The sequence below is a fragment of the Stenella coeruleoalba genome, assembly GCF_951394435.1.
Source record: "Stenella coeruleoalba genome assembly, chromosome: 21".
Taxonomy (NCBI): Eukaryota; Metazoa; Chordata; class Mammalia; order Artiodactyla; family Delphinidae; genus Stenella; species Stenella coeruleoalba.
The window spans coordinates 15,529,547-15,548,463 of NC_137167.1; the positions used below are offsets into that span (position 1 = coordinate 15,529,547).

General features: G+C 44.6%; 1 protein-coding gene across 4 annotated transcripts in view; it reads right to left on the reverse strand.

Annotated features, from left to right (window-relative positions):
* Positions 1–1,847: 1,847 nt before the first annotated feature.
* The window catches only part of DLC1 (DLC1 Rho GTPase activating protein), a 401,830-nt gene continuing 384,760 nt past the window's right edge, over positions 1,848–18,917 (reverse strand). For all 4 annotated transcript variants that reach the window (XM_079908969.1, XM_079908968.1, XM_079908970.1 and 1 more), the window contains 10 exons: positions 16,487–17,907; positions 15,846–16,022; positions 13,245–13,404; positions 12,937–13,135; positions 11,062–11,275; positions 9,182–9,296; positions 7,387–7,605; positions 6,367–6,584; positions 5,472–5,645; positions 1,848–4,735 (listed from right to left, as the gene is read on the reverse strand). In XM_079908969.1, coding sequence (XP_079765095.1) covers positions 4,615–4,735; positions 5,472–5,645; positions 6,367–6,584; positions 7,387–7,605; positions 9,182–9,296; positions 11,062–11,275; positions 12,937–13,135; positions 13,245–13,404; positions 15,846–16,022; positions 16,487–17,907 — 3,018 coding nt within the window. In that variant the 3' untranslated portion in view covers positions 1,848–4,614. The remainder of the gene's footprint in view (positions 4,736–5,471; positions 5,646–6,366; positions 6,585–7,386; positions 7,606–9,181; positions 9,297–11,061; positions 11,276–12,936; positions 13,136–13,244; positions 13,405–15,845; positions 16,023–16,486; positions 17,908–18,917) is intronic.

Consider the following 18,917-nt stretch of genomic DNA (forward strand, 5'->3'; position numbering starts at 1 on the left):
GCCCTCATTTTTTTTTTTTTTTAAGTCTAATGAGATGAAAAATCTCTGCAAAGAGGTGTTTATACTACAGTTGTCAACACAGCCTTGGGTCCAGACAGGCAAACCGGCTGCTCTAATGGGAACTGTGTATACACAGAGAGGGTAATTACTTTGGGCTACAGCTGCCAACATGATTTAGCAAACTCCCAGCCTGAAAAAAACTGATCATTCCCTGCAGAATGGGCCCAATTTCACTGCAACTGCACAGACCTACCTGAGCTTTCCCTGCCACAGGCTCTTTGAGGTTTTTTGTAATTTGCATTCCTTAGGCAAATGGAATTTAAATTCCATAGGCAAATTTCATCCTGATGGAACACCAAGATGACATGCATTGCCATGATCTCATGGTTTAGGATTTCTGCTTTATAATCACTTATGTATGCTTCAACAGGCAGGTGGGGAAAAGCATTTGGGCTAAATTCCACTTTGCTTTCATGAAGGCTCCTTTACCTTTCAATAGCTCTTGGTTTTCAAAGCACCTTCACAGATATGTCAGTTGCACGTCATGATATTCTTGTGTGGTGGGCAGCACGACGAATTGCAGAAAGGCACAGGACCGGCCTTCTGGTCCTGGGCTGCAGATTAAGAAGCCTGTAAGTAGTTATGCCCCTTGTATCCATGAAGCAATGCAAGCTCAGAGGGGTTGGGTGGGTTGCAATCTGACCACACGTCAGATCGTTCTGCGCTTGCAGGTGGGGAGGAGCAGGTCCTATGCCTCACAGGGAGGCATCCCTGGAGTCTCGGTACACTGCAAATCACGTATTCAATTTGCAAACAGAACTACAAATTCTTTCAACCTGAAACAACACTTTGGCCTCACCTTTATCTTGACCTCCTTAATTTCTCCTTAAGCATCTCAGTAATCGGGTGACAGAATAATTTCTTGGCAACCTTGACTAATGTGGTTATTTTGCCATGGATCCTCCTTTTCCTTGCATTGTTCCCAATTCTGATGCAACGTGAGTGAATCGGCCCTTACTGTGAGTTTGCCTCCGGATTAGAGAAAGATCGGCAGATGGGAGACGGTCTGGGGTAGAGGTACTGAGCTGGAATTTCAGCTCCTCTTTCTGGCTCTGGGCACCTTAATTCGTCACTAAGTCAAGGCCATAGTCCTTAGAAGGATAATACCTATGCTTTGTGGGGTGCGTATGAAAAGTGGACAAAGGTGGCATAAAGACCCGTGAGCGTAACGATAACATCCCACACACCTCTCTACTGCCTTTGTTTTCCCCTGGACACACACACACCCCTAACCAGGGGTGTTGGAAAAGCACCGATATGGATTACCTTCCCTAGTTTTTCCTCAGTTTTTACTTACCCAAAATCTCAGCTGTTCCCCTTAGCCCTGGGAGGGGGAAAAAAAAAAAAAAAAAAACCCTCTTAAGAATCCATTTAATTTTGTTAGAATCTTCCAAGTTATGCCGTCTGTAAATTGGTAGGCAGGATGCGATAGGGCGTTATCATTTCTATCTTAGTATCTCTGAGGGCAGATTTTCAGGACTTTGGAATCTTCAGGTCTGAGCACTGTGTGAGCTAAATATAAATAGGTGTTGGAATAACTGACTAAATGAGGTAAATAGGAAAATGGGTCGTGACCAAAGCAATCTGAATCTACCTGGGTGCCCGTGAGAGCATCTCTTCCATCCTGGTAACCACATGTAGCCTATTACTAACTCATGACTCCAGAGCTGTGCAAACAACTGAATTATTAGGTATTTCAGACATTTTGATTTTCCATTTTATATGGCTCTGAGGAAACCAGGACTGGAGGCAGAAGTAAATAAAAAGGCTTCGGTCTGTGTGTGTCTTTTAAAAAATTATATTGAGATTGGTTTTTCTCCTTTACTACGCCCAGAGTGAGTATTTGTCAAAATCAAATCTAAGATGCATATCACATTGTATCGGAGGAATGAGACTGGTTGAAATTCCAGCACAAAGAACTCTCTAATTTAGAATCCAGAGCATCTCTGTAGAATATCTATGTCATCTTCGCCAGTTTTTGAACTTTAAGATTTCACTAGGTTTAACAAGTTCCAGTCTCTGCCATCTCAAAATGGCACTGATGAACCAAAGTGAGGACTTAAGACAGACAGCATCCTAGCTTCTCTTCCTTTTCAAATAACAGACGCTGATTCAATCAATTCCATTTGGCAAATAATAAATTTATTAGGTGCCTACAAGTACAAAACACTGAAAGCTGCTGTAGGGGATTATAAAGATGTGTAGAAGAGCCCTGCTCTCAGAGAGCTTACAACCTAGGCAATTAGTCACAATTAGTAAGTTGTGGCAATACCACTTTAGGTGGCTTAAAGCAGAGTTCTTGAAAATGTTCACATCCTTCACATTCTCCTCTGGTCAAATATGTAAGGAATCCTTTCAACAGGAAAGCCAAACAGTGGGAAAGAGACCTTTTGTGGAATGAATCGGTGACCTTGGCTTTGCTCATGAGCATCTTTCGGTTGCTGTTGCTTATTCTTGTAACTTTCTCAGTATCGTTTCCTCGAGACCTTTGTTTGGAGAGCATCTCTGTGCTTCCTGAACCTTCACCAGGGTTTCCTGTTTGTTAGTGAGTGGCTCAGTTGCAGTTTGGCCTTGGAATGATTTGCAGTCCGATTTTTCCTGTAGCAAATCTGTATTTTCATCTTAGTTGATGCTAGGATGGTATGCCTTGCCGTCTGTGGCTTTACGGGTGGGAGTGAGATGTGATACAGTGGAAAGCAGGCCAGACGTTTCCCTTACTTTAAACATTTAATAGTGCACTTATTGATTATATTCTGTACAGATATAGAGCAAGTTATAAACCTCTTATTTACTTTTTTTTCACTTAGACTGTATTCATGTAAAGTGTATTTACATTAGCAAAAAACAAACGAAAAAAAAAACAAACCAAAAAAGCCTTGAGGTACAAAATCCAAAAGAATATCTGAGGTATAAATACAAGTATATTTTAAATAATAATCTTTATCATGCTTTATCTGTGTTGGAAAGCACAGTGGACAGGTAGGCGTACATGTTTCTTAATAGAATGGTATATACAACATATACTCTTACAAATCTCAAAGCCATTAAAGTTGAATATACAAGTATATCTTCATGAGGCACGCTAATATCCAAAATACTCAAATTAAACTCTGATCTGTCCCCTGCCCCCTAATTCTTCAAAGAACCTTTGAAATAACACTGACAATGGTAACTAAATTATAACAAAATAAAAGTCCTTCTTACAACTCTCATTCATACATTATTCACTTTTGATCCATATAAAATAAATTCACTAATACTGTCTTTTGAGCCAACCTTTACCGTTACAGTAAAACCTGTATAAAGACCACCCTTCCAAAGCCCTGCACTAGTGTGTTTTTGATTGTTTGTTTTTTACTGTGATTATTACTTTCCATTACTACTAAAATATATTTCCAGGGGCTTCATAAAGGAGAAGAAAAAGAAATGTAGGAAAAACAAAATTTTAAAAAACCCCTATTTGCTGAGAAGGACAAATCCAATTAACATGTGCAGCTTTCAAAAATGCTGTTAATAACCATAACAACAAGCAACTTTTGTGGTTGGGTTAAATTTACAAGGGTTTCCTTGGGACACAGTTTCCTGTGTTCCCATACATAGTGCCTTAAAGAGTTTCTCCTAACATGGAAATGCAAAGAATCTGCGGACACGTAAAAGGTGTTGATATTTGATTCAGGAGTAGATGTTAAGAGTGCTCAGTTTTCACATCTCAACTTAAAAACCAAAAAACAGAACTGTGCTTTGGAGCTAGCAAGGGGGATTTTCCATCCCTGAATTCACCTGTACTGGATAAAAACAACTTTGCTATCTGCAATCAGGTCTAGAGACAAACTGTGTTTAAAATGGGCCATCCAAGCAAATTTATTACAATCACTTTTAAGGTAAAGAAGAGGTTGGTGGGGACGGAAAGTATTTACTAACTCAGGAAAAAAAAAAAAACCAGACAAGGGTGGGTTGTCTGATACCCCAAAATAAATGGGTTCACTTTCTGGATAATTCCATGGGTATTAACCTGATGCATCAAGATCCTTCTTGGAGGTGTCTCAGTGTGCCAGACACTGTAGCCCAACTTACACATCTACGCCATTCGACCAGCAACAAACACACATACACACACCCCTCTGTGCAAACCTTTCTTTGCTCTTCTCAGCGAGAAAATATGTCAAAGAGGACCAACTATTCCAGTGGATACACCAGTTCCTCCACACACTGCAAAGAAAATGACATAGGTACACGTACACAGACACCGACATCGCAAGAGAATGACGTCTCTTCATTATCTTCCCTAATGTATTTATAGTTTTGCTTCTCAGAAGCAATTCGAATAGGAATACTTTTTTTTTTTTTTTTTGCACAGTCATATATTCCAGTCAAGGTCCATAATACAGACCTTAAACGAATAGAAAGCAGCTTTAAAAATGTATCAAATCACTATAGTCAATTCCCACACTCCATCTTGTAGTTTTGTTTCAGGATCAGACACTGAACCCAATCTTCCAAGGACTGGCAAGGGTTCTAGAAACAAAGGCCCAGATAATGGACATGCTTCGGGAATCACCTAGATTTGGTGTCTTTGGTTTCAGTGCTCTGATTACTGAAGGAGTCTCGGATCTTGACAACTTCAGCTGCACACAAATGTCCAAAAGATTTCGTGTACCACTCTGGCATGTGGCCCCTACGACAGACAGGAAAGGAAACGCAAATAAATTATTCGAGTTGGAAAACCCTGAATCAGCTGAAGGGAGTTCTGAATATACTTCTATTTCTTGATCAGCAAAATGTGCGAGCAAAGATCCCTCTTATTATTCCAAAGTAATCTGCTGGCATCTCCATTACACTTTTGGAACCAGAAGCTTCTCAAGGAACAACATATTGAGTGCAGATACTGAGTGAAACTGTTCAGGAAAGAAAGCTCTGGCGTGTAGAACAAAAACAGACCATACAGATACTTGCAGTACGGAGCTGTAAAGACTTCAAATGAGGACTTATTTAACAGGAGAGCCACTTTGGGAAGTTTTTAGAGGTTTGTTTTTTTCTTGTTGGTATTGCTGCATTTCGTTCATTTTCTGATAAGAATTCGCACTGATCTATGGCACAAAGTATAGGTCTAATTAATTACTAAAAGGGCACGTCACATTATTCAAACTTCTTTGAATATACAATGAGAAACATCTGACTGCTAATTCGAGCTCTCATTTCCTGTGGCTTTGAGTCCGTGGCAGAACCACCACATCCACATTGCTTTAGTACCATATTCTCTAAGGGGTGGAAATTAGTAAGTGGTACCCAGAGGACCAAGAAACATGAAGGAGTTACTTTATAAGCACCGCTCTTCACAGAGCATCCAAGATGCAGGGATGTACTCACTCAAGATGTCAAAAAAAAAAAAAAAAATCAGCACTAGAACATACCTTAAGTCAGCTCTGCACATGTAGGTGAGTTTGGATTTCCCTGACCCGCAGGGTTCGATTAGATACCTGGCCAGGAGCACATTGACCCTCACTCCCACCACAGGGGCCCGGTCGTGGTCCACGGAGGTGAGTAAAAGGGCACAAGCTCCCTTGGGTAAATTAGTCCTCCATGTTCTGTAGGGACAAAACGAGAGGGGAAAAAAATGGAGTTTCCTGGAAGCCGAGTTTAAAACGGGGCCTCACTCTTAGAGAAGGCAGCTGAAGGGCAGGATGGGGGCCACGCCGTGCATCCATCCTTGTGCAAGGACTCCTGAACGACTAACTTCAACAGAGCCCCTTCTGCAGCGGTATTTAAGCTCACACAGTCAGTTCTTGGAAAGAGGACCAATCTGAAGTGGGTCTGAAAACCCTTTCTATATTTCACAAATGTAGTAGAACATGGACATCCAAATGTTAGTCCGTTGGAGAAGTTCTGGACTAATGATGTGACATTTCCTCAAAGATTTTTGGAATTCTTCTTTCAATGATATCTTCAGAGAATTTATGAATCACATATGAATCAGCCTTAACCACAGCTCACTTGGGACCCAAATGTTACTTCCTGGCTTCTGCTGTTTCTAACGAGAAAATCTATCCTAAAGGGGGCAAAAATCAGCTACCACTGAACACGTTCAATGGAATGTGCCTCTCTTTCTGAGCTCGGTTCCAAAAGAGCTCAAACCATTTTCAGGGACGGACACACTGTTGGAATAAACGAGGATATATTTTTCATAGTTGGAAGGGTTCAACGCTTTTCTGGAAGCAAACGTTCTATTTTAAATAATGCTGGCATCTTATAACATTCAGTGCCACAGAGGCTCACCCTTGCCGCAGCAATCAACCCGGAAGCTCTCACCTCAGAACAACGTAGTCCCGAGCAGGGTGGGGCGCCATACTGTTTTGCACATACTGGTAAATTTCAGTTCGGCTGTCCAGGATCTCAATCACTTTTGAATCCAACAAGTCCACGTCCCAGAGGTGCTGCTCTTTAAGTAGGCGCTTTAAGATTTCCTCAGGCGATGCAGGGACTTCAATGGTTGCCCTCCAAAGCCTTAGAGGTGGTCCTTCACTCACCTGAAAAGAGGATGTACTCGTCAGTGCTGAGACCATTCCCACACACCTAGTCTCTGAAGGCAAACTACTAGCTGGGTACGTCGTCCTAATGTTTATTTCTGGCTTTAATAGGCTGCTGACTGCAAGTACATTCACGATCAGGCCAGAAAGCAAATAGTACTGCTGGCGTCACCTCCTGTTATATCTGTTTTCCTGGGACCCATATTAGGGTCAATGTAATAAAACTAAGATTTATCTGCACTCCCAAGCCTGCATGGCCATCCGACTGCTCTCATTGTTTCTACTCAAGGTGGTAGAGACAAATCAACAAATACCTCCAAGCACCTATCATGCAAAACAATACAGGATGCCTCTGCCCTTAAGGGGCTTTCAGGTTAACCACCCACCCACCCAGCGCTCCCTGCTCATTAAAGGGCCAAGAGAAGAGTGACTGAGAACAGGAGAGAGCCCAAGGGGATTCCAATCAAATGATGGAAATATCTAGGCACGTCACAAAATGCCCAAAGGCCCCATACCATTAGTAAAACATTCCAGGGAATTCTAGTGTGTTTCTGTGGAACCAAAGGATTTCACTAGATATTTTGATTCCCCTGACACGTGTTCAATGAGCGCTATTCCTCACTGAACTGGTTTCCACTCTTACCCGGGGAGTATGGATCACCTGGCTGCCTAGCTCTAGAAGGAAGGGAATGGGTGACAGATCCCCATGGAGAACTGTGTTGGCAAAAGGGTATCTCGTCTCTGATGAACCCAAGTCCTGACCACTAGAATTCAAATGGCTAACAAGGGGGAGATGACATACCTTCTTATAGGATAGCTCAGCCTGCTCAGATGTAGAGTAGCTGACCCAGCCTTTGAATTTCTCTTTGACCTCTTTAAACAGGCTGTCCACACAGTCCTGGAGGAAGTGTTGGTAGCTGGCTGACTCATCATTACAAAGGCGTCCTAACGCTTCTAGGGTAAGTGGCTTCAGCTCTTGTTCGGTGTAGGAATTTCGACATCGGCTCATTTCCTCAGGAACCTGGGAGGGACACGAGAGACATAAAGGAGGTTTGTTGCCCATCAGAGGAAGCGGCAAGATTCTCAAGGCAGTGCAAGCAGTCCAGTCCCCCTGCTTCCAACAGATGGAGGAGTGTCCCTGCCGACCTCATGTGGTATCATGACGACGCAAGCAGATCACCTTCATAAAGGTACCTAGAAAGCTTATTTTTGTCTGAGGTCCTCTTCTTTAGAAAGTTACAGTAGGAGAGTAAGTGATTAAAATAGGGTGTACGTTGACGAAGACAGATTGTTTTTTAATTGAAGTACAGTTAGTTGATTTACAATAGTTTCAAGTGTACAACATAGTGATCCAAAAACTTTATAGATTATGCTCCATTTAAAGTTATTGTAAAATATGGGCTATATTCCCTATGCTGTACAATATATCCTGTCGCTTATTTATTTTATACACAGTAGTCTGTACCTCTTACTCCCCTTGCCCCCCACACCCCTCTTACCTTTCAAGCCACTAGTTTGTTCTCTATTCCTGTGAGTCTGTTTCTGTTTTGTTATATTCATTCTTTGTCTTATTTTTTTAGATTCCACATGAATGCAATAACATACAATACTTGTTTTCCCCTGCCCGACTTATTTCACTAAGCATAATACCCTCCAGGTCCGTCCCTATTGTTGCAAATTCAAAATTTCATTCTTTTATTTTTTTTAAATTAAATTAATTAATTAATTTATTTATTTTTGCGATATGCGGGCACTGTTGTGGCCTCTCCCGTTGCGGAGCACAGGCTCCGGACGCGCAGGCTCAGTGGCCATGGCTCATGGGCCCAGCCGCTCCGCGGCATGTGGGATCTTCCCGGACCGGGGCACGAACCCATGTCCCCTGCATCGGCAGGCAGACTCTCAACCACTGCGCCACCAGGGGAGCCCCTCATTCTTTTATTTTAATGGCTGAGTAGTATTTCATTTTATACACACACACCCCCTCCCCACCACATCTTCTTTATCCATTAATCTGTTGATGGATACTTAGGTTGCTTCCACTGGCTACTGTAAATAATGCTATGACCATTGGGGTGCATGTATCTTTTTGAATTAGTGCTTTTGTATTCTTTGGATATACTCAGGAATGGAATTGCTGGATCCTAAGGTAGTTCTATTTTTAATTTTTTAAGGAATGGTCATACTGTTTTCCATAGCGGCTGCATCTCAGATACAGAATTTATTTCAGATAATTTGTTACTTCTGCTTTCTAAGTAAAGGGGTATGGAGGTAGGCAAGTTCATTAACATATTAGCTCTAATGAGCTTATACATTATAAAATATATAAATAAGACATTCTCAGACTACATATATAACCTTCAGCTGTGGAAAAGACCTTTTGGTTAAGATGTGAACAAGTTGGGACTTCCCTGGCAGTCCAGTGGTTAAGACTCCACTCTCTCAATGCAGGTGGCACAGGTTCAGTCCTTGGTTGGGGAACTAAGATTCCGCATGCCGCACAGTGCGGCCAAAAAAAAGATGTGAACAAGTATGGTGCCCAAGATTTTGTCCTCATTTACATCATCCTTGACAAATAACAAAACTTCCCATCTCCTTACCTGGAAAAGCTTCTTGCACTCAGCAATCATATGGGCTAGCCCTTGAGTGGCAGCAAGATTTTCATTCAAATCTTTCTGATCTGGTTTTCCCAAGCTTTGTTTTCTTTGCATTACCCTAGAGAGAGAAATAAGGGAAGGGAAAGATTCAAATATATATATATATATATATATATATATATTTTTTTTTTTTTTTTGCGGTCCGCGGGCCTCTCACCGCTGTGGCCTCTCCCATTGGGGAGCACAGGCTCCGGACGCACAGGCCCAGCGGCCATGGCTCATGGGCCCAGCCGCTCCGTGACATGTGGGATCCTGGACCCATGGGGCAGGGGCACGAACCCATGTCCCCTGCATCGGCAGGCAGACTCTCAACCACTGCGCCACCAGGGAAGCCCCGAAGTATTTATATATTTTTAATCAATGTGTTATTCGAGGAAATCTAAAGGAGAGAAAAAGATTTTCACTGGAGGCTACTTGTCATTAAGTGGTTAAGGAGAGCTTTACTTTGGTGCACAGAAAACATGGAAGGGACTGTCTCCGATGAAATCTAGGTTATTTAAAAGCATCACGTTAAATAGGTTCCTATTTAAACAGGGCAGCTTGTAAGGTCTATACAGTGTGGGGTGGCAGGAAGGAGAGGCAGCTTCGAGGAGTATGTGGGCGGCAGGCACTTGTCAAGGGGCTAAACAGGATCATTCTTTCCAGTGTAAATAAACAGAAGCCCCTCCTGTCAGTGAGAGAAAAGTCTATTGTTTCCTAGAGCTTTTGTCTTAATCTTATCTAATCTCTCTCTTCTGCTCACCTCTAGCTCTCTATCCCATTAAACACAGAACTAGTTAATTAAGCATTGTATGGCTTTCAGAAGCAAAGCTAACTTCACTAGCACAACCAGGCCTCACCCTACAGCTGAGAAATATTTGTCAAGTTCCTTCACAGCTGAGGAAAAGGATCAGCAGGATGAATTTAGTAGAAAGGGGTTAGTGACACTTCACCATGAGGCCTGTATACGAAATATTCATATAAGTAAGATGATCCAACTGGTTCTGCCATTTTTTCCTATCAGCATAGGCAAGTTATTCAATACTTACTCAAGTGACCTGCCCTGCAGTCTTGCCTCATGTGTAAAATAGATACTAACAGGAGCTTCACCTCCTACGATTGTTATGAGGATTAAAGAAGATAATCAATGTCCAGGGTGTAGCCCCATGCTGCGGACAGAGTAAGTGCTGAGCAAAAGAGCCTTTGTTATGTTCCAGATTCCTGGACCTCCACAGTCACTTCGATCTTGTCTACATCTAAGGAGAAACTTTGCAACAATGGGCTCAGCTGACTCTTAACTTTGAGGCTCAACGTCATCCTTAGTCATTTCAGATCCAGCTCCTTTCAACTTTCCCACACAGGCCGGCAGCTTGGTTCTACTGAAGAAGCCAAGGCAGCTTGGTTTTATTTATGCAGAAGCCAAGGCAGCAGGGCTCTCGTTCCCCACCCAGTTTTTGAGGTCTGTAAACTCTCTTGTCTGTTTGCCGGCAGAAAGTATGATGACAATGTTACAGAGAGCACTGGGGGGAGGATCAGGGGACACACCTGCCACGGCAAAGCAGTAATGCACATCGCTCTCAAAACCTGGTTGAAACTAGATTGTCTAGGAAGTCACGCCCCCAGGGCCGAGAAGAAAGAATGGAAGCAGCACAAGGGAGAAACTCCTTTTTTCTGGATTCGGGTATGAACCCAACAAAAACACAGGGACAGCCCTCCAAGGAAACGGAGGCTTCTTCTGTCTAAAGAACGGAGCATGCGCGTGCGTGTCTCACCATGCACGTGTGCGTCTCAACACCACGCGTGCGCGTCTCACCGTGCACGTGCGCACCTCACTGGACCCGTACCTTGGAGAGGAATTCTCTCTCTTGAGGGTGTTGAGGTGGAAGAGGGAAGGCGCCAAGCACACGGCTAAGTTGGTGGGAGTCATCTGGTTCTCCTTCACAGCTGCTGTGACATCGCTCAGGAAGTAGAGGAGCGTCTGCAGGACCTCCCTGTTCTCGTCAGGCAGGAGCATGATGGCGGCCTTGATCGCCTGGAGGCGCTGGTCCTTGGGCACATCTGCACGACACCCGCATTTACCCCAGTGATTTTCCATGTACGCTCGCAAGGAAACGTCCCAAAGCAAATAGCGGCATCAAAGACCTCAGCCCAGCACTGAACAAGCACTTGCAAAAAGTGTACTTGAGGTTAATACGGAAGAAATTAGGGATGGCCACCAGCGTCACTACCCTCAAGTGCTTCCTGCCTGTGGAGGAGTTACAAGTTTTAAAAACCCACAACGCCAATATACTCCTGAATCCACCTCAGAGTGCAGCTCCAGATGATGCCTGCTCTTCTCTTTTACTTTACAGTTCTTTACGGTTCTTTCTTTTCTAAGTACTTTTTTGAAACTCCTAGTTTACCATTCTTAATTACTGAACATTATAGGCTATACTTTAGTTTCAACGAGAAATCCTATCAAAGACATACAAGAGGATGAGAACCGAGATTTCTTCACCTTGACTACAAAATGTTCAGCATCTCAGCGGACTCTCCCAATTTCAACTGATCTGTTCATTCTTTAAATGGGGAAAGGAAGCTGCTAATATATTCCATTTAAACAACAGATATGTTTAACTAGTAATTTCTTTAAGTTTTAGAAAGCCCTACTGAGAGGCTACTATAAAAATACACGCTTGAGAAATAAACCCATAAAAATATATAACAATATAATGTAATGTATTATAACATTATATAATATATATGTATAATACAATTATAATGTATTATATATAAATGAATAAAATAATACACGTAGAAAATGTGGAACACAACTTTCAGGTCTCCTTTACTAGGCAAATTTTTCTTTTAAAAGGCGTGCGGTGGAAAACTGAAGTCACTCAAATGCAGCTCCATAGGACAAACTGATTAAACAGCTCCATGGTTACAATACATAACAAATACCTTGGTGGGGGAAATGTGACCTGTGTTTTCATAAAATCTGAAAGGACGAAGCAAATAATGAAATAATCCAGACCAACTCCATTTCTCATAAAATAAAGTCCCACGTGCCAGTTCTAAAGACAATTCAAGCACTGAGAGAAGCTGCTTTTAAATTACATTGCTGTAATAACACACTGAGCCAAGAAAAACACAAGGCTGTAGGAGCTATAATCCTGATCTTGATCATTAATTCAGACCACTGTTTGCTTTAAGCTTTACTTAAAAGTGAGATGGGCATGGGTATTGTTTCCCCAAGTATTTCTGGTAGAAGCTGAGATGAATAGCAGAAAAAGATTATTTATTCGTTTTACAGCAAGATAAAACACACAGACACCTGTGAAACTTTAAACACAACAGGCCCTGCTAGAGAAATGTGAAGCAACTGAAATGCCTACAGACAAGGCGGAGAGAGAGATCTCGGAATCTGCTCTTTTAAGTATCTTAGATAACACTGTTCTGGAAACGAATGAAAAAAACGAGCTCCTGGATCAGAATGTAAAAATGCATAGTTGCTTTGGTAATTAGAGAATGATGACGAGGGCAATTTATTTTTGCATTATTCAACAGGTACACAGAAACCTGTTCCACAAACAAGAAGGCAAGGAAGAAAGAAATCGATGACGTGTTTCTAAGAGATCATCATGTAGGTCCAAGAGAATGACATCAAAGGAGGTACAGGTTTCAGCTGACCCCACTTTTCCCCACTGCCAACAACGTCAAGATCAAAGAACACTTACATTGGTAGATCTGCAGAAAGGTTTCCGAGAGTTTGTTCGTCATTAGTGGCTCAGGAAGATCTCGAAAATACTGCTTCAACATGTCTGCCACATCATAAGCAGACTGCCCCTCATAGTTGACACAATCTATGGTGCTTTCATTCATCTGGCGCAGAGCCTGAATCCGGGATTTGACACCTGATTTTCTGAAGAGTCCAACCTATTGTAAAAAAAAAAAACCTTAAGCGTTTTTTCACTGCAAAACTAGAAGAAGATGCATGCATCTGGACTCCCATGATTAAGCGAGACCTGCAGGCAGCGGCTCTCACCTGATCCAGACAGTGGTTGCGGAGGTAGCGCATGGCCTGCTGAATGCTCTGGGGGAGGGGCTGTCCTGTGCGCTGCACGTTGACCGTCAGAGGGACCCCGAATACATGCCGGTCCTTGTAGTCTGGAACCTTGATCCTTTTCATAAACTTGGGCACAGCCCTATTGAAACAATATTGGGGGTTGGAGGGATATGTTTACTTGTCTATGTTCCCGTCCATCTGTGCAGTTAAACCCTGTGGGCTCTAGATCTGTGCTAGTAAGGTAGCTATTTAAATTTAAATCAAACAGAACTACAAATTCAGTTCCTCAGTTGTATCAGCCACATTTTAAGCACTCGCTAGCCATTTGTGGCCAGTAGTTACCATACTGGACTGGGCAAATATAGAACATTGCTACCACCACAGAGAGTTCCATTGGACAGTGATGTTCTACATCCTCTAAGGGTTGGGGCTGTGAGGCCCAGTAACAGCTCCTCAGTTGGGGATTCTCCTTCCACTGGTAACTCTGAGAACTGGGTTTGTGTTCCTAAGGGAGGTGATGGGCTTCCTTACAGAACGGCGGCACAGGAAGGAACAGAAGGAGAAAAGAACAGTCAAGACCCTACGTAGGAGCTTCAGGACAGAGTTGAAAAACAAGTTCCTATTTGTCCTGAAAATGGACAAGAATCATTTCTAGGTTCTCGATGAGATCCAAAGTATTTAGGGTAAAAAAAAGATCAGGATGAGAAAACAGCAGATGCATGATGTTGGTCTGACATAATGAGAACCAACTCCGGAGCTCAACAGTGGGGGCCAAGCTAATGACCCGGAGTCAAAATAAATTCTCCTGCTGATGACCCCAGAGAATATGACATCTTTAGCTTTCTAAAGGAAGCCGGAGAAGAACAATGAGGGTTTTGTGAGCCTACGCCAGGCTCCCTGGAGTCCTGACACCAGGTCCAGCCGGAGCACTATATGCAGCAGCAGGAAACCAATGTCATGCATTTAATGCTGTGAAGCAGAAATTTCAGCTCTACAAATGACCTCTCTAAATGGGACAAGAAAGGGCAAGGCCGAACAGGAAGAGAACTTTGTGTAGAATTTCTCCTCACTCCGTGGATTCCCACAGTGCGAGGCTTTAACATTTGGTTTGGACTCACTGGAAAAACTGCCCAGAACCCAGGAGGTATTATGGACTTTCAGATTCTTGAGGGTTCGGTGGTGCTGGTGGGGGCAACCCAGAAATGAGAGCGTAAAGTATGCAGTTTTAAATAGCCAGCCGGGAAACCCTGACTCGAAGCACAGAGGAACACGGCGCGAGGCAGACTGCCTTGACTTTCGAGTGCTTACACCACAGCCATGGCGCGTTACTGTTTATAGCTCTAGGAAAGGTGAAACTGAAGCACACAGCCAAATTTGTGTTTCCATACAGTTAAGTATATGGTATCACGGCTATAAGTGTGCATAATACTCGCTTTGTCGGGGGAGAAAAGCCCAGCGGCGGAATGTGCAAGGAACACATTACGATCTCCACCGAGAATCTGAAGCATGTGGGGATAAACCAGTCAATACTTATTTCTGTCATTCAGAACAAACAACTTCTGTATTTAGCAGGGCTCCCATAATAACAGCCTTTGAACAGGAGATGCTTTGATGCCCAAGTTAACCTCACTATGAGTCCCAAGGAGGGGAGGAGCTGGAGAGAGAAGGGTTACATTGCTCCGCTGACTCTCTGGTTTGCTACCGAGCGCTACTCATGAATTGGGCCACTTCTCCATTTTTATAAAGAGCGGTAATTGTGCAACTGGATAATGAACACTTGGACTGGTGAAAAGACTTCAGGATACGCAGCTGACAGTGCAGAATGCGCTGGGATGTCAATGTAGAGACATTTCTCTGCTTTGCACTCAGTAGGAAAATTAAAATATGCACATAATGGGTCCTATCCATGACCCATCCAGCCCGACAGTCTGCATCTCACACCATACACACCAAGGGCCATACTTCTGAAAGTATGGGCAGCTCAATGAATTTTATCTTCGTATATTATTTTAGTCTATGATATCTTAGAGTGGTGAATTCCTTAAAATGATTATCCACTGCTTAAGAGTCTGTTGGAAAAAACAAAACTAAACTCTTTAGTTCAGGTAGATTCTTGTGATGCTGCGAATACTCACATCAAAAATGATTTCTAAAAATGTGCACAAAGAGGGGTACAAAACCAGGTACTGTACATGGAGCATTTCAAAGTTGGTCTCATAACACCTTCTGACCTAAACAGTTTTCTTCCCTTCCTTCCCAGTTATGATCTGATCCTGTACGTGTATTTGCCTGTGGTGGGCTATTCCCACCACTGGGAAGGAAGCGCCTGGACAATGAGATGGAAGAGTCGAGCATGCTCATCCCATCAACTGGCACTGAGAACTCAACCAGCCCTGATGGAAACTCCCTAAAGCTAGATTGGCTTAAGCAGGGTCAAAGGTAGCCTCAAGAGTGCAGAAACTGATGGCATTAGGATGATGGACTAAAGATCCAGGATGCAACTGTCACATCCTCAGTGTTGGGAGAGCACTGGTTGAGAACATTTCCAAATACAGTTCACTGGACAGTTTAAACCCTTACCAGCTAAAACCGTGCTTATTAGAAGGCGTGTATTTCTCCAGCAGGGCGGTCAACTTCAGGAGGGAGTATTTCTGCAGCAGGTTCATCTGGGCCACAGACTGGCAGTTAATCTGCAGCGATACAGAGTTTAAGCTCGGCCGATGAGAGCTCTGGAAACTGTGCCATCTTAGCCTGTGCCTGCGAGAGAAGGCGGGGAATGTGAGTGAGTACGAAAGCTTTTTAACGTGTTGATGCAGAGTCAGCAGTGGGCCGCTCACCGGCCTCTTATCTTAGGAACTGAGAAGACTCAACTTCCATTCCAGTCTTTTTTCCCCCCTGTGGTAAAATATATATAACATAAAATTTACTGTCAACCACTTGGAGTGCACAGTTAAATACATTAAGTATTAAGTACATCCACAGTGTGGTACAACCATCCGTACCATCCATCCACAGAACCTACTTCATTCGTCTTCCCAAACTGAAGCTCTGGTACCCACTGAACAGTGCTCACTCTTTTAGGGTGGTAGGATTTCCCCATCTGTCACTTTCCTTAGCAACTTTCGTGGCTGTGAATGTCGGACTTATTCCCACCTCCCTACGCAACAAGCAGAAGCAGCCTCCTCCTCAAACTGGGTGGAGAAGGGAAGAAAAGCTCTTACCTGCTGGACCTAGTCAGGGAGGCCCCGACCCCAGAATCCCTCCTTTCCGGGATGTCTGAGGGCTCCTCGGGTTCGTTCAGTGAGTTGCCCGTGCTGTCCAGGTCGCTGGGAGTGGCTCGGTCATTGTCGACGTCCAGGTGTATCTGCTTGGGTGAGGACGGGCATGGAGAGACCGAGTCCAGGGCCGAGTCTGAGTCTCCCTCGTCTGAAAATTTCTCCGACCACTGGTTGACTATCCTCTGCATCCCCTTCACGTGGTAGAGGATGTCGTCCAGCTCCGGGAAGATGTCCTCGTTCTCCAGGTCGGCCAGGTCACCGGAACTGGAATAGAGGATGGAGCCGGGCACGTTGTCATAGATACTCAGGCGGCTGGTCATGGAGCTTGAGGAATTGCGTCTCTTAAGCTCCTTGGGGCTGTCGCTGCTGTTTTCCCTCCTCAGGCTGATATGGCCAGGGCCGTGGAAGCTTCCAGTCCTCCAGTTCACAGAGCTGCTATTCCCTGAGGGAGAGAAGTTGCCGTTGGAGAGGGCTTTGGGGAAAGTGCCAGGCTTGTGATCTTCTGGGATGTAGAACACCGCGTCCTCTGGGTAGCTCTCGCAGTTTTTAAAGTTCTGTTCCATAACGTTGTTGAATGTGGACTGATTGAACGGATCGAAGCCCTCTAGGTACATGCCTCCTCGCTTGTTGCAGGCACTGAGGCTCCGGGTCCTGGTGACGGGACTGGGCGTGCTGACGTTGCTGCTGGTCTCGGACTGGCTGCTGCTGCTGCTCGTCTGCGTGGAGTTGGAGACGCTCCTCTTCCGCACCGCGGGGACGTTGATGCGGTTGCCGTTGAGGGCGGAGATCTCCACGCAGTTCAGCTGCTTGAGCTTCTCCTCGTCCACGCCCTCCTGCAGGATGGGCCCGCTGATGATCAGCCCCAGCTTGGACGGCACCTTGTGCTTGCTGTGGTGGGAGCCCCTGAGCTTCAGGCTCTCCATGCGTTTCAGCAGGCTGTGCGTCTTGGACTTGGTGTTCTTCTCTTGGCCTTTCACGCTGAAGCTGAAGCTGGACAGTTCCTTAGAGGGCAGGCTGCAGAAAGAGTCATCGTTGCCTACGAAGGTGCCGGAGGAGCAGACGCTGGTGACGGAGTTAGTCCGGGCCGTCGCCGCGCCCCCGAGGTGGGTCGCTTGCGTGGCGAGGCTGCTGGTGCTGCTGAGGCTGCGGACAGAAGCCACCTCCTGGCGCTCGCTGAGGTCCGTCAGCACGCTTTCACGGCTGGGGGCGCTCTTCAGGTGGGGATCGTCTGGGGACCCAGGGATGGGGTCCTGCTTTGGAGAAAAGACATCGAACTCTTCAAGCCGGGACCACCTCTTGCTGTCCCTCTGGAAAGTCCATTTGGCACTTATCGCGCAAGGCTCATCCTCGTCCGAATCCTCACTCTGCAGACACAGAACAGAACCGCTCATGCCCTGGGACTGGCAGGCCGCAGGGGGAAGTATGTGCGCCAAGGGCCAGGGGCCAGGAGACTGATCATAACGCCAGCCGTGTCACTTCCCCCTTGCATCTTTATTTTATTATTTTTTAAAAATAACCAAGATGTATGTAAAGAATGTAACAGGAAGAAGCCTGACCATGTGTTTCAAGCGAAATAGGAGTTATTTAATGGAGACACTGGGATCTATAGGCTGCTCTTTAATTGCTCACAGAGGAAACCTCTGAGATCTGTGAAAATTCCAGGCATGTAAAATATTTTGAACTGGAGTTAGCAATGGGTAGGACTCCCTCTGGTCTGCCTTTAATTTTGCTGTCTGTTGATAGTATGTGTTTATATTCCCTTTTGCAATTAAAATGGTGGTTTTCAAACACTTTAAGAAGAGGGGTCACCGAAATCTCTAGCTACCCTAAAAGTACACAAGATCTCCTCTAACAGATTAACGGAGACACAAAGCAAGGTGAGCCATCCCATCTCTTCAGTGGGTCAGTGGGTACTTCTCAGCCTCTTACCTGTTCCTTTTCGTTCCCTCCCCCACCAACACGGGAACCAGAGTTAATGCCACAAGTGTCTTGTGATGTTTCAACCTCAGACATGCTCCAGCCTTTTAACAAGGCTTCACAAGTACCCAGTCCTGACAGCACGTAACATTCACAAACACGAAGTAACATCCCCGCTGCTGATGCCTGATTTACCGGTGGGACTCAGGGTTACCGTGTGACAGACTACTGCGTCAAAGCCCTTGAGGCGGGATATCAAAAGGCACAGTTCAGCGTGAAGCATGTCCTTCCCACTGGTGTGGAGAATCTCCTGTGACCAGAGTTTCCCAGGACAGTGAGTGGAGAGCATTAAACGCTGACTCGCAGGCTCCTCTCCACAGCTCAGTGGGTGTGAGGTTCCAGCTCATTTGTTTAAAAGGTTTAACTCCCCCAAGAAGGCAGCTTGCTGTAGGTTAGA